The sequence below is a fragment of the Cyclopterus lumpus genome, chromosome 11 (assembly GCF_009769545.1).
Source record: "Cyclopterus lumpus isolate fCycLum1 chromosome 11, fCycLum1.pri, whole genome shotgun sequence".
In the NCBI taxonomy this organism is placed as follows: Eukaryota; Metazoa; Chordata; class Actinopteri; order Perciformes; family Cyclopteridae; genus Cyclopterus; species Cyclopterus lumpus.
Genome location: NC_046976.1, coordinates 14,916,974 through 14,929,577, shown reverse-complemented (window position 1 = coordinate 14,929,577; position 12,604 = coordinate 14,916,974). Strand labels below are relative to the sequence as shown.

The window sequence follows — 12,604 nt, the reverse complement described above, 5'->3', positions numbered from 1 at the left end:
GCCACCCAACAGGATTATGTGAACACTGCAATATGCTGGAATCAGTAGAGCACATCATTTGCCATTACCAGAAGTTCGTAGTGGAGAGAGACAGGCTGAAGAGGAAGCTGGAAGTAGAGGAAATACAGTTAAAGGATGCATTAACCTTGGGTGCAGGAAAGGTGTTGCAATATCTGAAGGAAACTGGGTTGAGTGGAAGGATATGGGTTAGGTGTTAATATATAGATATAGATTTTGTTGTTGTTGTTGTTGCTGTTTTGTTTTTGGTTTCATTAATTTAATTTAAATTTTGGAGGGATAGAGAACTCTGGTCCATACCCCAGTACAGTAGGTGGCGGTAATGCACCTTTTGTTGGATGCCATCCGCCATAAAACCCCAAAAAGAAGAAGAAGAAGAAGAAGAGGAGTTGGCCACACCTTTTTCTCTTGTGAGCACTTCTTTATCGCCTCTGAACCGCGCGGGTTACATCTGAAACCATGGCCCAGGACATGACTCTGCTGTGGGGCTCCGGCTCTCCGCCCTGCTGGAGGGTCATGATCGCGCTGGAGGAGAAGAACCTGCAGGGCTACAACCAGAAGCTGCTCTCGTTTGAGAAGGGGGAGCACAAGTCACCGGAAGTGTTAGATATGAACGCCAGGGGACAGGTACTCGGTAGCTGTTACCCTTAACATCCCCCCCCCCCCCAAATATAACACGCGCAGCCAACAGCTGTTCACTTCCACCATGCCCACCATCTTTATTCACCCAGATGGATCCGCATCAATATAATGTTTTCCATCTTACCCATAGCAATACATAGCTGCTGAAACACGACTGTGGGCTTTACACTAGTCACGTGGGTGTGCCATTTAATTCGGCTTAGATCAAGTTCACCCAGCCGCAGTTGTATGAGGACAATTTAAACGTGGAAAATGTGCTCATCCAGGTTTCTTTCCTGCAAAATGCTCATTAGATTGATTGTTTTTGCAGCAGGTGCACGCCCACTTAAAAGTCTTCCATATGCTGTGACAGCTGGAGCTAACGTGCACTATACCCTTTATGTTTGCAGTACTTGTTCAGTACAGTCACGTTGGCTTGCAGAACCCTAAACACACTTCATTCTTACTGGGCTGTTCTTGTTGTGTGTTCCAGCTCAGCAGGTTGTTGTATTTAGCTCCCCGCTGCTGGAGCATTGAGAACTGTGGGGATAATGTTGATTTGCATGTAATTCACCTTTTTTGAAAAAACCTTTTGATTTTCAAGCTTCCCTCTTTCAAACACGGAGACGTCGTCGTGAACGAGTCCTACGCCGTCTGTTTCTACCTGGAGGTGAGGGAGCCTGTCCCATCCTCCGACGGATGACAATTTTAACACTACAGTTGGTCATTGTAAAGTGTGACATCAACTGTGTGCGTCTTTTCTCTCCTAATGGTAGAGTCAGTTTAAGTCTGAGGGAAATCAACTGATCCCAGACAGCCCTGCCGAACAGGCCCTGATGTACCAACGCATGTTTGAGGGTCTCTCCTTCTACGAAAAACTCAGTAAGGCATCAATAATAATCCCTTAAATCCCCTTTTAATTGTGTGTAATTGAGTGTCTTGGCTGCAGTTATCATAAAGACAAATGTGAGCGTTATAGAGCTGGTGATATTCTCTACTTTTCTTATTGTAAGCAAATCCAATTAAAAGGCCAAGACAATAATACTGTGTGACATGTTTCCTTGTTACGATGCACAAAGTTTGTTCTGAGTCGCAAACACTGATCCAGTGCTGGAAATACACACTGCAATAAATGTGTGTTTTATCCGTGGCTAAACAGGGCCCCCATCAAATGTGCCTTTTCTCCTGTTTGAGTAATATTTCCAATAAACTACAGTACCCATCACCTTTTAGCCTTTTTAATTAAAGAATACCATATACAGTATATATTTGACCTGCTTTTCATACTGAAGGATATGTTGATGGTAAGAAATGGAACAATGTAGCTTTATCTTTAAACTATAAATGATTGATGTTTGAAGTGCTACACAATAAACTTGTGTGTCTGTGTCTAGATGCAGTTATCTACTATGAGTGGTTTGTCCCTGAAGAAGAGAGGCATGACTCTGCTCTAAAGAGAAACAGGGAAGCTCTGGCCACTGAGCTCAAGCTCTGGGAGGGTTACCTGCAGAAGGTAGTGCATGTGCAACACGCACACACAAACATGCATGCATGTACACCCACACACACATGTGCACGTTCAAACATAGCTTTATTTTTCACCTCTTTCCAGCTGAGCTCGGGCTCTCACCTGGCAGGACAGTCCTTCTCTCTGGCAGATGTGACCGTCTTTCCAACTGTTGCTACTCTCTTCAGATTCGGGTCAGTGGGGGGAGTGTGTGTGTGTGTGTGTGTGTGGGGGGGGGGGGGACACAATGTCCTAATCCTAATAAGGGACGCGTGTGTCTTGGCATGGCAGTTCAACTGTATCCCACCGCCTTTTCTTTAGATTGTCTGCCGAGCGTTACCCGAAACTGGGAGAGTACCACGCTCTGCTGAAGGAGCGGCCCGGCATCAAAGCCAGCTGGCCTCCTCACTGGCTGGAGAACCCCGAGGGACAAGACGCACTCAAAGACGTCTGAGGGTCACGGACTTTACAGCCGAGTCTCCCTGTACTGTTTTGGTTTCCATAAAAAATGCTTTTGGTCAACATAGTTCCAGCTCACACGTTGTCAAATGTGATAACGCTCTTTTAGTTATTTCTGCTAATGAATAGGAGAAAAAGTGTTCAGATTACCAGTCCTGAGTGTTCCTGTTGCAGCAACAGAAATGTGCTTGTTGTCAAACTCGCCTTTTTAAAAAAATTTTAGTTTGAAGGTTTTTGCCAGTCATGTTTCTGTCAAAGCTTTGCCAATAAATCAGTTGATAAACACCGGCTGCATTACACTGCAGCATGTGATGTTTGCAGAGGAACAGGCCAACATTCTAATTGTGGTGGTGCTGACGAGGCAGTTTTTGTTGCTTAGATTCATGTTGTGTGTACTAAACATGAATGTATGTTGTCTAATACATAGAAGCTACTAAAACAGCAGTTCAAATGCGTTTTGAGTCTTCCTTTGTTTTAGTTTCAACCTATTTCGTGGACTCCGCCCACAGCAAACACGTCTCGTAGGCTTTGCAGACGGACTTGTGAACCCGTATATATTGGATATACAACTTTACTGAAACATGAGCCCAATAAAGCCAGGATGTCACCGCTGAGTAAGACAATTAGAGTATGGACTATAAGCCCTTAATGTGAGGGTCAAGTCTAGAAAAGAAAAAGGTAGATAGTCGTTGACAATGACCAGGTGGTTTTATTGTTTCAATGTCGGAGCCAAAACTGGTTTGCTTTGTACAAACACAAGTAAAGTAAATGCCGTGTTTGCATGACTTTGCATGTGAGATAAGATCATTTCCATAAAATGCGAACTTTTTTTTTTTTTTAAGTGCAGAGCTTTTAGACCTTCACAGCAGCTCTTGCACTTTCATAAACAAAGTTGTACAGTCTTCTTATTTGTTAAGTTAGTGGTTTCTGGAAATCTAACTGACTCCTGACCTGACGAGCGTCGGTAAACCAGAATGGAAGGTGTGCAGACGGGTTCAGTTCTTCTTGATCGTGCTTCACACGTACACACTAACAGTCAGCTTATGATATTCCAAAACAAATGCCAAGTAGTGGCGTTATTAAGCCAAACATTAAAATGTGTTTTTACTTTTTGAAACAAAAGGCCTTGTGTAATTATGTAAGGGTTTAGATAGCCTTTGTGCACAAGTACACATTAAATGCTAGTCATGCGTTTCCAGCCGAACCTGTGTATCCGGTATAGAGTCCTCTTTAAAAGGATGTGTCAATAGAAACTGTTTATGTCATTCTAGTCAAGCAAAATGAAGCTAATGAACTCACCCGTGCACGCTCCTCGGGTCACGCCCGCCCCACGCTCAAAAAAGAAGATCTGCACATTGATAAAGTCAAAGATTTTCTTTCAATTTTTTTCTTCTGAGTGGCGAGAATTTTCGACTGAAGATGAAATGATATGAGGATGTGAATCAGAGTACAAATGTGCAATGTGCTCGGCCAAAAAACCACCCGGTCCAGGGCCTGCTGTCACTGACTGGGTAAGTAATTATTTGACTGACGTCATTGTTTGTTTGGGCATTTTCTACATATTATTAGAAAGACAATAGAGAGATTACATTAAACGAGAGATGGGGAATGACATGCAATAATGGATATGATTTTGATAAACTTGTAGATTTTCAAAAACAGGTAGCTAAGACCTTCTATTTACATGTAGTATGTGACTGCATTTCAACACACAAATCCCATACTATAAATATATAAATGTAATAAAAGTTCAAAATTAAAAAACAAGCATCTATTGTAAGAAAAGCATCACATAACAATTTCTAGAAAAAAAATGTATTACTTCATGATAAAATGTATACCTGTAAGTACACAATACTTACAGGTTGAATAATATAATGCATTTATTAGCACATTGTGTAATATAAAATATAAAAAACCTTCTCTGTTTACATTTTAATTAATCGAGTCAAGTTCACGATTACCAGATATTCAGTGACCTGGACAAATGAGAACTTTTATGGAGGTGATGCTGAATTTAATATACTGTCTGATTCTCATCCTGTGAAATATTAGTTATTTCTAGTATGCCGTTTATTTGGTCTCAAAATACACGCACATAAATAACTTGCGTGTTTAGGTTATACAAGCGTACAAATTATTATCTGTGAGTGGACCAACATCCTCGCGATGTAGCACTTTAAATTTGTCTTAAATAAAAGAAAATGTATTTATGATTCCACTTACATAATGTAACACTAAGTGTCCCTAGGCTTTAAGAATACAAGAAAAGTAGTCTTTTTGTTTTATTACACAATGTGCTGAATTGATTATGTTTTTTGGTTTATAATGTAATATATTATAAAATTGTAAAAAAAGTAATATAAAAAAAAAAAATGTAATATGACAAAAGAGCAAGTAACCGTGTTCACGGTAGAAGTGGTTAATTTTCCCTTTTTCTTTTAGATTCAGTGTGACAGCTGTTGCCGCTGGTTCCACAGCCAGTGCCTAGGAATGGACACAACAACCCTACAAAAAGCAACAACTTCCAACTGGAATTGTTGTCTGTGTGAATAATTATTGCACCAAAAGTATGAATGTACAAATGTGTGATCATTTAGAAATCTTAATTGGTCCATCTGATTCTCAATATGGGTGGAGTCAGATACGGAACACATGTGCATCAGTCATTGCCTGGATTTATTGATAATAATATTTGTATTGACCTTTTAATATCCATAGGCCTCCCTGCCTGCCACGCTGCCTGCTGCCTTCTGCCTGCTAACTGCTGCCTGCCGCCTGCTGCCTCTCTGCATGCTGCCTGCCGCGCTGCCTGCTGCTTGCTGCCTGCTGCTTGCTGCCTGCCGCGCTGCCTGCTGCTTGCCTCGCTGCCTGCTGCCTGCCGCCTGCTGCCTGCCGCCTGCCGCCTGCCGCCTGCCGCCTGCTGCCTGCCGCGCTGCCTCGCTGTCTGCCTCCCTACCTTCCCTTACGGACTGATGTCACGGTTTTGACCTGCCAAAAGGGTTTATAATCCAAATGTTGAGAGGCAGTTTGTGCATCGGGTGGGCTTTGTAGTTAGTTTAGGCATTGGGTGGGATTTGTAGTTTGGGGTTGGCAAATATTTATATTAATGTTGACTGTAAAAGTCTTTGTATATAGTGTTCATTTTAAATGTTTTAAGTTTAAAACGAACATAAAAGAGGGTTTATTTTTCTGCATTACAAGAGCATGTATAACTTTCAAACATTTTATGGCAATAATATAAAACTCAATACTCATCCAAATGTAATAAATTGGATGAGACATAATGACATAATGGCCAATTCTGAAATATAAATGCTCATGCTATTGCTATTGCTAATGCAGGTTTTGCTTTACCTTCATGTAGCCTTAAATTAAGCAAAAGATATTGGTAATGGTACTCATGGTTCCCTGGGATGGGGTTCAATTCCCTGTAGTGTCTTGCAAGTTTTTGGCGGTGTTGTGTTGTCTGTTAAATCAGCGTTACAAACGGTAAAATGTATGACTGGCGGCCCTGCGTTCTCGGCCGAGCGGGTCGGCGTCCCGCCGGCAGCCCTGACTGGCGCAAATTAGCGAGGACTTGTTCATCGCTGCTCACAGCTTAATTTTCTTTTTTAAGTAAAAATATATGACTTTTAACGTTAATTATCTCCTAATCTATACAGTAAAAATGTTTGATTGTCAGTATGGATGGAGTGCTACATGTCCTTAACACAACTGCAGTAGCCATTGCCTGGATTTATTGCAAAATGTATTTTTAATTAACTTTTAATATCAATATATTTTCATTCCAAATTAAAAAGATACGACTTTTAATGTTAATTATCTCCTAATCTAGACAGTAAATATGTTTGATTGTCAGTATGGATGAAGTCCTACATGTCCTTAACACATGTGCATAAGCCATTGCCTGGATTTATTGCAAAAATGTATTTTTAATTAACTTTTAATATCAATATATTTTCGTTCAGAAGTAAAAAGATACGACGGCAGTAGCCATTGCCTGGATTTATTGATACAAATATGTTTACAGCACCTATAATATTCAGAAATTACGACTTTTAGAGACAATTATCTTTATACTACCTACATATTGCAGAAATGATCTATTTGAAAGTTACAAAATCCGTTCAGCTTTTATTTAGTAAAATATCAAAATTGGTAAAGTTAAGATATTTACTTTTTGTTTGGATGTGGTCAGAAAATGTCGAACATATCAGTTGCTCAGATATAAATTAATGAATAAATACACTTCATGCACAACTGAGGTTTATTTTTATCTTTAACTCACTAGTTGAAAGTCACATGTTTTATAGTTAAAGTGAATCTAATTAATTTTATCTAACGTCCTTATTTGCAAGTATACGATTCGTCCATATCTTATTCTGAAGACCGGATGTTCTGTCACGTGGATGTTTCCGCTAACTTTGTTAAAACCGGATATTGTGTTTCGTGGATCTTTCTGCTAACTTCGAAAAAACCCTCGCTCGCTCCTGATCTGGGTCGTTTGAACGTGTTTACCATGAATGTCAGTATATAGGCGCACAAAAATGTAAGTGCCGGCTGATTTGACCACCGAGATCCGAGTGTTCGCTGAGTTGACCGCTCATGTCGGTCTCATTGTCGGACGTCGGTCTGCTGAGAAATCCACCACTCCCTAGTCATGTGATGCCTTCATGTGCACATCAGATGTTTGGTACAAAGGAGTATGGTGATGCGTCGGTCTCGATTTCCCAAACATAACAAACAGGAACTCTGTTTTACTGATAGTTTGTATGTTTTCCTTTTATTGATCAGTGTAAGTAAAAGGCAGATATCGTATATGCAGCCCATACATTACTTTTAATGAATTTGGGCCTCCAAGAAATCACTCTCAATTTCTAAAACAACACAAAAGGGACACTTCTGTGGACATCTTAGCATGTTTTCGTTGTGTTTGCTTGTCCAGCTGCCACGTTACGTTTGAGTATAATCCTACAATGGTGAATTCCGATTTTTCTCCATGTCCGTGAAGTATTTTTTTTTTTAATGGCGGCCCAGTGCGTGTTTTTACATTAGTTTTACAAACCACTGAGCTTACTTTGTCGAAAGCTTCGAAATGTCGATATGTTTTATTGTTTAGTCGAAAATACAGAAATACCAGGCTTTTTCCGTGTATTTTCCGTTTTAAAAAAACAAAAACAAAACACTTCCGTGTTCTCGTTTTTGTCTGAATCCAAAGAAGAAAATACGACACAACACCCACGTGACACATCTCTGCTATAAATGTGCAAGAAACATGTGCGTTGATGTCCTCAAAGGCCATCTGCTGTTTATAGATTACATTACAGCCAGACTCCTCCACCCGACTCAGTCTGTCTGCTGTCACTGATAACTGATTTGTGGGTCCTTGTCAAGCGTGTATATGGCTTACATTCATAAGGGTCACTTTCCTCTGCAGCCTAATAATACTTTATAAGTTCAAGACAAAGGAAATGGACTTGTTGAAATGAAGGGGCACCATAATGTTTATTGTGAATCCTGATAGATGTTGTCATTCCGATTTATAAATCCTAATGCTCAGCAAATGCAGCGTGCTTATTAGCGGGTGCAATGATAATTATGTAAATCTTTCATTTTTATTGTCGGTGTACATGGTTTCTCCAACACTTAACTAGCTAATGGTGCGGTAACATGGGAGTCAGGGAAGGGACCTCGTCGGTAAACGAGTCAAAAATAGAAACCTTTCCTGTGTAGTCAAAATATAAGAAGATGTTGTATGACTATGCTGTGACATCATCTCTCTTCTCCTAACAGAAACTGTTATTAAAGAATGTCCACAGACGAGTGCCTCGGACGTGGGAGCGTCATCAGGCCAAAGTGTAACAATGAGCACTTCAGCCAAAGAAAAACTACATCATATGGATCCTGTTTGTGGTTCAATGTTTGATGGTTCATTGATGTGTTCTGTTTAGTTATACATGTACACTTTAATTCAATAAAGTGATTTACTATCTGGGAAGTTCATTCAGCCTTTAGGATACTGGTAATACATTTATAATACTTTAATGGACAATGGTATGTAGTGTACAAAGTAATATAGCATAGTAATAACAAAGTGTGCTTTCTTAATACCTTGAATAAGCCAAAAGTATAACTTTTAGTATACTATTACCACAATATTATTATATTTATAATGTGCGGGGGTAATGTCCTGAAGAGATGTTTTGAGTTCAGCGCAGAAGTGATGGCAGAATGGATGTTTCTGAACTTGATGATCCAAGATGGGTTATGGACATGGCATTCCTAGTGGACATAACACAGGAGCTGACCATCCTTAACCTGAAGCTCCAGGGCTCTGGTCTCATCCATTTCACAACATGCAGACTTCTTGTGGAAGAGGGCGCAGCCTTCAGTGGGGATGAATATGCCTCTGCTGTTGGAAACCTACTGCAGGAGTTTGATCAGCGTCTTGCTGACTTCAAGGCACGCTGTGGCACTTTCTCAGCTGATGTGGAGAGTGTCCCAAGGATGTTGCAAATGGAACCTATTGACTTGCAGTGCGACCGTGATCCAAAAGCTAAACTCAGAGATGCACAAGGACAACCGGACCTGACAATTTATGAGAGAATTAACTCCATCCTTCCCTGAGCTGACTAAAGTGTCCCGTCGGGTAATGTGCCTTACTGGAAGCACATATCTGTGTGAGAAACCTTTCTCGACTATGAAATTTAATAAATGCAAGTTCAGGTCCAGGCTTCGTGATGCCCGTCTTGAAGCTGTCCTCTGGGTTTCTACTGCAACCTCAATCAGGGCCAATGAGGCTCAGCTGTGTGAGCAGAAGCGCTGCCAGGTGGCAAGAAATAGAACAAAGTACAAATGTAGTCAGGATTGCATTTGTTGGTTCGGTGCAATGTTTCAATAAGTAATGTCAAATAATTTAAGGAAAAAATATTTGCACTGTTAAAAACTACTATAAAAATGTATAGAAACTGCTCGTTGCATTTTTTTGGTTAAGTATGATGAAAATATGTTTTCATAAATATTGCACTTTCTTGTCGGACTTGAACGTTGAAGTAGCCCTCCTATGAGGCTTTGGCCCCGAGCCACATTGAGTTTGAGACCCCTGTTGTGGCCGGTCCATCAATCATGGCGGCTTCTCCAAGCTGTTTTAACTGTATCTGGCAAATCACACGTTGGCTGGTATACTACAGCTGTATGAACAAAAAATACAAAAATGTTTTGCTGTGAATTAATTGCAATAAATGGATGATAAAAATGGCAAAAATAACTACGCTTTACAATCGTGGTTTTTCTTTTGACTGCCTAATTTGCCTATCCAGACGAGAGGTCATTGTCAAATAATCTCTTTACGCATTTTTTTTGAAAGAGCTTTAATAAGCAAAATGAAAAGAAACAGTTGATGAATAAACCAGGTGTAACATAGACAATCTTTACATTCCTCTGAACTTTTGTAAAATTAGGCGTCTTTGCCAATAAATAGACATAAATAACATTCAATATTTTTACACACAACAGAAGCATCACTGCACATGCCATCGCAGGCTTAAACGTGGTTATGATGCAATCATCCTCCTCCTCCATTTTTTTGGGAGACCTGCACACAGGGGAAAACCCAACATGATTAAGTATTGATTGCCACCCTTTAAAACTGTGGAGGACGGATGTCCATGAAGTCCTGCAGCCTGTTGAATAACCCCGTCTCCGGCTGAAGCATTTTCCTCTTCATCTTGTCCAACTCATCTCTTCTTGGACCCATCCTGCCAAAGATGCCTCTCTTTATCTTTTTAAGTCTTAGACAGATGTCCTCCAGGAGTGTTTTTTCCTTCTGAATATCTTTGAGCTCCTTCTCCTGGGTCTGTTTTGTTTTGTTCAGGACCTTGTTTTCCGCCTTCACCACTGCAAGCTTCTTCACCTGGGTCCGTTGTGTCTCTTTCAGGACATTTAGTGATGGGAAGCTGGCTCTTTCGACTCCCGAACAGCTCTTTATTTAGGATCTTTTGTAGCCTATATTTTACCTTAACTTTGAAAAAAAAATCATGGTTTATGTGTTGAAAACCTTTTTGCTTTCAGTGTTTTTATGAGAGACCTTATAATGCCTAATTCTGTGCATTTATTCTGTGACAAAACCACTCTTACATTTGTTTATTTCAATTAAACTTTTTTAATTGACTGCTATAAATGACTGCACAGTTGTACACTAAACATTCTAAATTGACTTCTGGTACTTGTGTTGTGTTTTATGTCAAACTGTCTGCACTATACATACCAACACCACCGTGTTGTTGGTCTTGCATACATATGTCTTCCTGATCAAATTGGGGAGAGGGCCAGAGAAGTCTACGGAGTCCGACATTGTCTTGGCATAAGTACACACCGATTCCACATTAACTTTAGTGAACTCCGAGTGGCGTAGTCAGGAGTGATTACCGCCGGCGTGTATTACAATCTTACTGTCAGGGTTCATACACATATTGACCAATGGATTTCCATGAATTTTCCATGACTTTAATCCAAATTTCAATTTCACCAAACATTTTGTGAATTACTAGGGATGGGTATCGATTTTCTTTTTTCTTCCCGATACCGGTGCTAAAACGATACTTTTTAAAACGATACTTTTAAAACGATACCGGTGCTAAAACGATACTTTTTAAAATTATACCGGTGCCTGAAAAAAATGTTTTACTTCAAACTATGAAAAATAAATACAGTTTACAGTATACTTAAATAAATATAAAGAAATAAAAAAATTCAATTCATTTCATTTTGTATAGCCCAATATAACAAATTACAAATTTGCCTCAGAGGGCTTTACAATCTGTACACATACACATCCCTGACCTTTGACCTCACATTGGATCAGGAAAAACTCCCCAAAAATAACCTTTCACAGGGAAAAAAGGGAAGAAACCTTCAGGAGAGCAACAGAGGAGGATCCCTCTCCCCGGATGGACAGATGCAATAGATGTCATGTGACCAGATGAACAGCGTGAAAAGAGAAACAGTCCAAAATCATGAAACATCTTAAATGAATTTCTTTTGTAGCATGTTTGTCTAAACCAGGGGTGGGCAAACCTTTTGGATCAGGGGCCACAATGAGGGTCCATTGGACCTGGCGGTGTCTGCTGCTTGGTGAGCCGGCCTCCCGCGTTGGCCCACATGTAGAGACACATGATACATGTATATGTTCACATTGTCACAGCGCCACCTACTGTCTAAACTAGACTTCCTTGAATTCAATTCAGTTTATTTTGTATAGCCCAATATAACAAATTACAAATTTGCCTCAGAGGGCTTTACAATCTGTACACATACACATCCCTGACCTTTGACCTCACATCAGATCAGGAAAAACTCCACAAAAATAACCTTTCACAGGGAAAAAAGGGAAGAAACTGTGGGAAAAAATAAATACATTACACTGTTGGCAAATAACTTGAGACACATAGGCTTGTATTACTTTATTGTTTTAACTTTTGACGCATGCGCAGTAAGGCCCCCTGAGGACAGTGACCCTAGAGTGGGAAGAACACAGAGGAAGCTCAGCCACAGTAGAAAGCTACAAGAAAAGAACGGAGGGTGCCCGAGGGCAAGGACTCAAGGTTAGTTGAGAAGCACCCACTGATAACAGGGAGCGAGAAGACAGACAGTGGCTTACTGATGCTCGTACACATAGAACAACTCCTATGCTGAGTGAACAGTTACAGCTAGTTCTCAGGAGCTGCAGCTGTGTTTATCAAGGCCACCTCATCCCGCCGACAACGCCATGCCCCCACCCTTGCACCCCGACAAAATGCACACACACTGATGGATGAAGACCACCACAACCAATGGACGTGAGCCAGTGTGAGTGGAAAGTACTCAGTGCTCCTACCGGACAGGCTTGGTATAAACCTTGCCCCGTCTGCATCAGTTTTGACTTTTAATCTAATGGGACCTGATAAGAGGAATCCTATATGCAGCGTCTGCGCACTCTGTTTAAGCGCCTTTTTCCTT

The 12,604-nt window shown here is 40.5% G+C and overlaps 1 protein-coding gene and 1 long non-coding RNA gene across 3 annotated transcripts; both read left to right on the top strand.

Moving 5' to 3' along the window:
• Positions 1-2,891, top strand: LOC117739447 (glutathione S-transferase A-like). 2 transcript variants are annotated; one of them, XM_034545856.1, is made up of 6 exons: positions 7-645; positions 1,244-1,309; positions 1,416-1,521; positions 2,034-2,152; positions 2,252-2,340; positions 2,468-2,891. In XM_034545856.1, exons 1-6 carry the CDS (start codon positions 478-480, stop codon positions 2,598-2,600), a joined length of 681 nt encoding a protein of 226 aa, XP_034401747.1. In that variant the 5' UTR covers positions 7-477; the 3' UTR covers positions 2,601-2,891. The 2 variants fall into 2 exon arrangements, with proteins under 2 accessions (XP_034401746.1, XP_034401747.1); XM_034545855.1 differs by having other exon boundaries at positions 1-645; positions 2,034-2,340.
• Positions 2,892-7,025: 4,134 nt separating this feature from the next.
• LOC117739608 lies at positions 7,026-8,598 on the top strand. The gene is made up of 2 exons (XR_004610187.1): positions 7,026-7,157; positions 8,402-8,598. It is a non-coding gene; the product is annotated as an uncharacterized LOC117739608 (long non-coding RNA).
• The last annotated feature ends 4,006 nt before the right edge of the window (positions 8,599-12,604 follow it).

Excerpts from the sequence above, each read along its gene's own strand:
- LOC117739447 (XM_034545855.1), top strand. The coding sequence starts at position 478 with ATGGCCCAGGACATGACTCTGCTGTGGGGCTCCGGCTCTCCGCCCTGC. Across the intron at positions 1,522-2,033 it reads CTCCTTCTACGAAAAACTCA|ATGCAGTTATCTACTATGAG; the intron begins GTAAGGCATCAA and ends GTCTGTGTCTAG. Across the intron at positions 2,341-2,467 it reads GCTACTCTCTTCAGATTCGG|ATTGTCTGCCGAGCGTTACC; the intron begins GTCAGTGGGGGG and ends CCTTTTCTTTAG.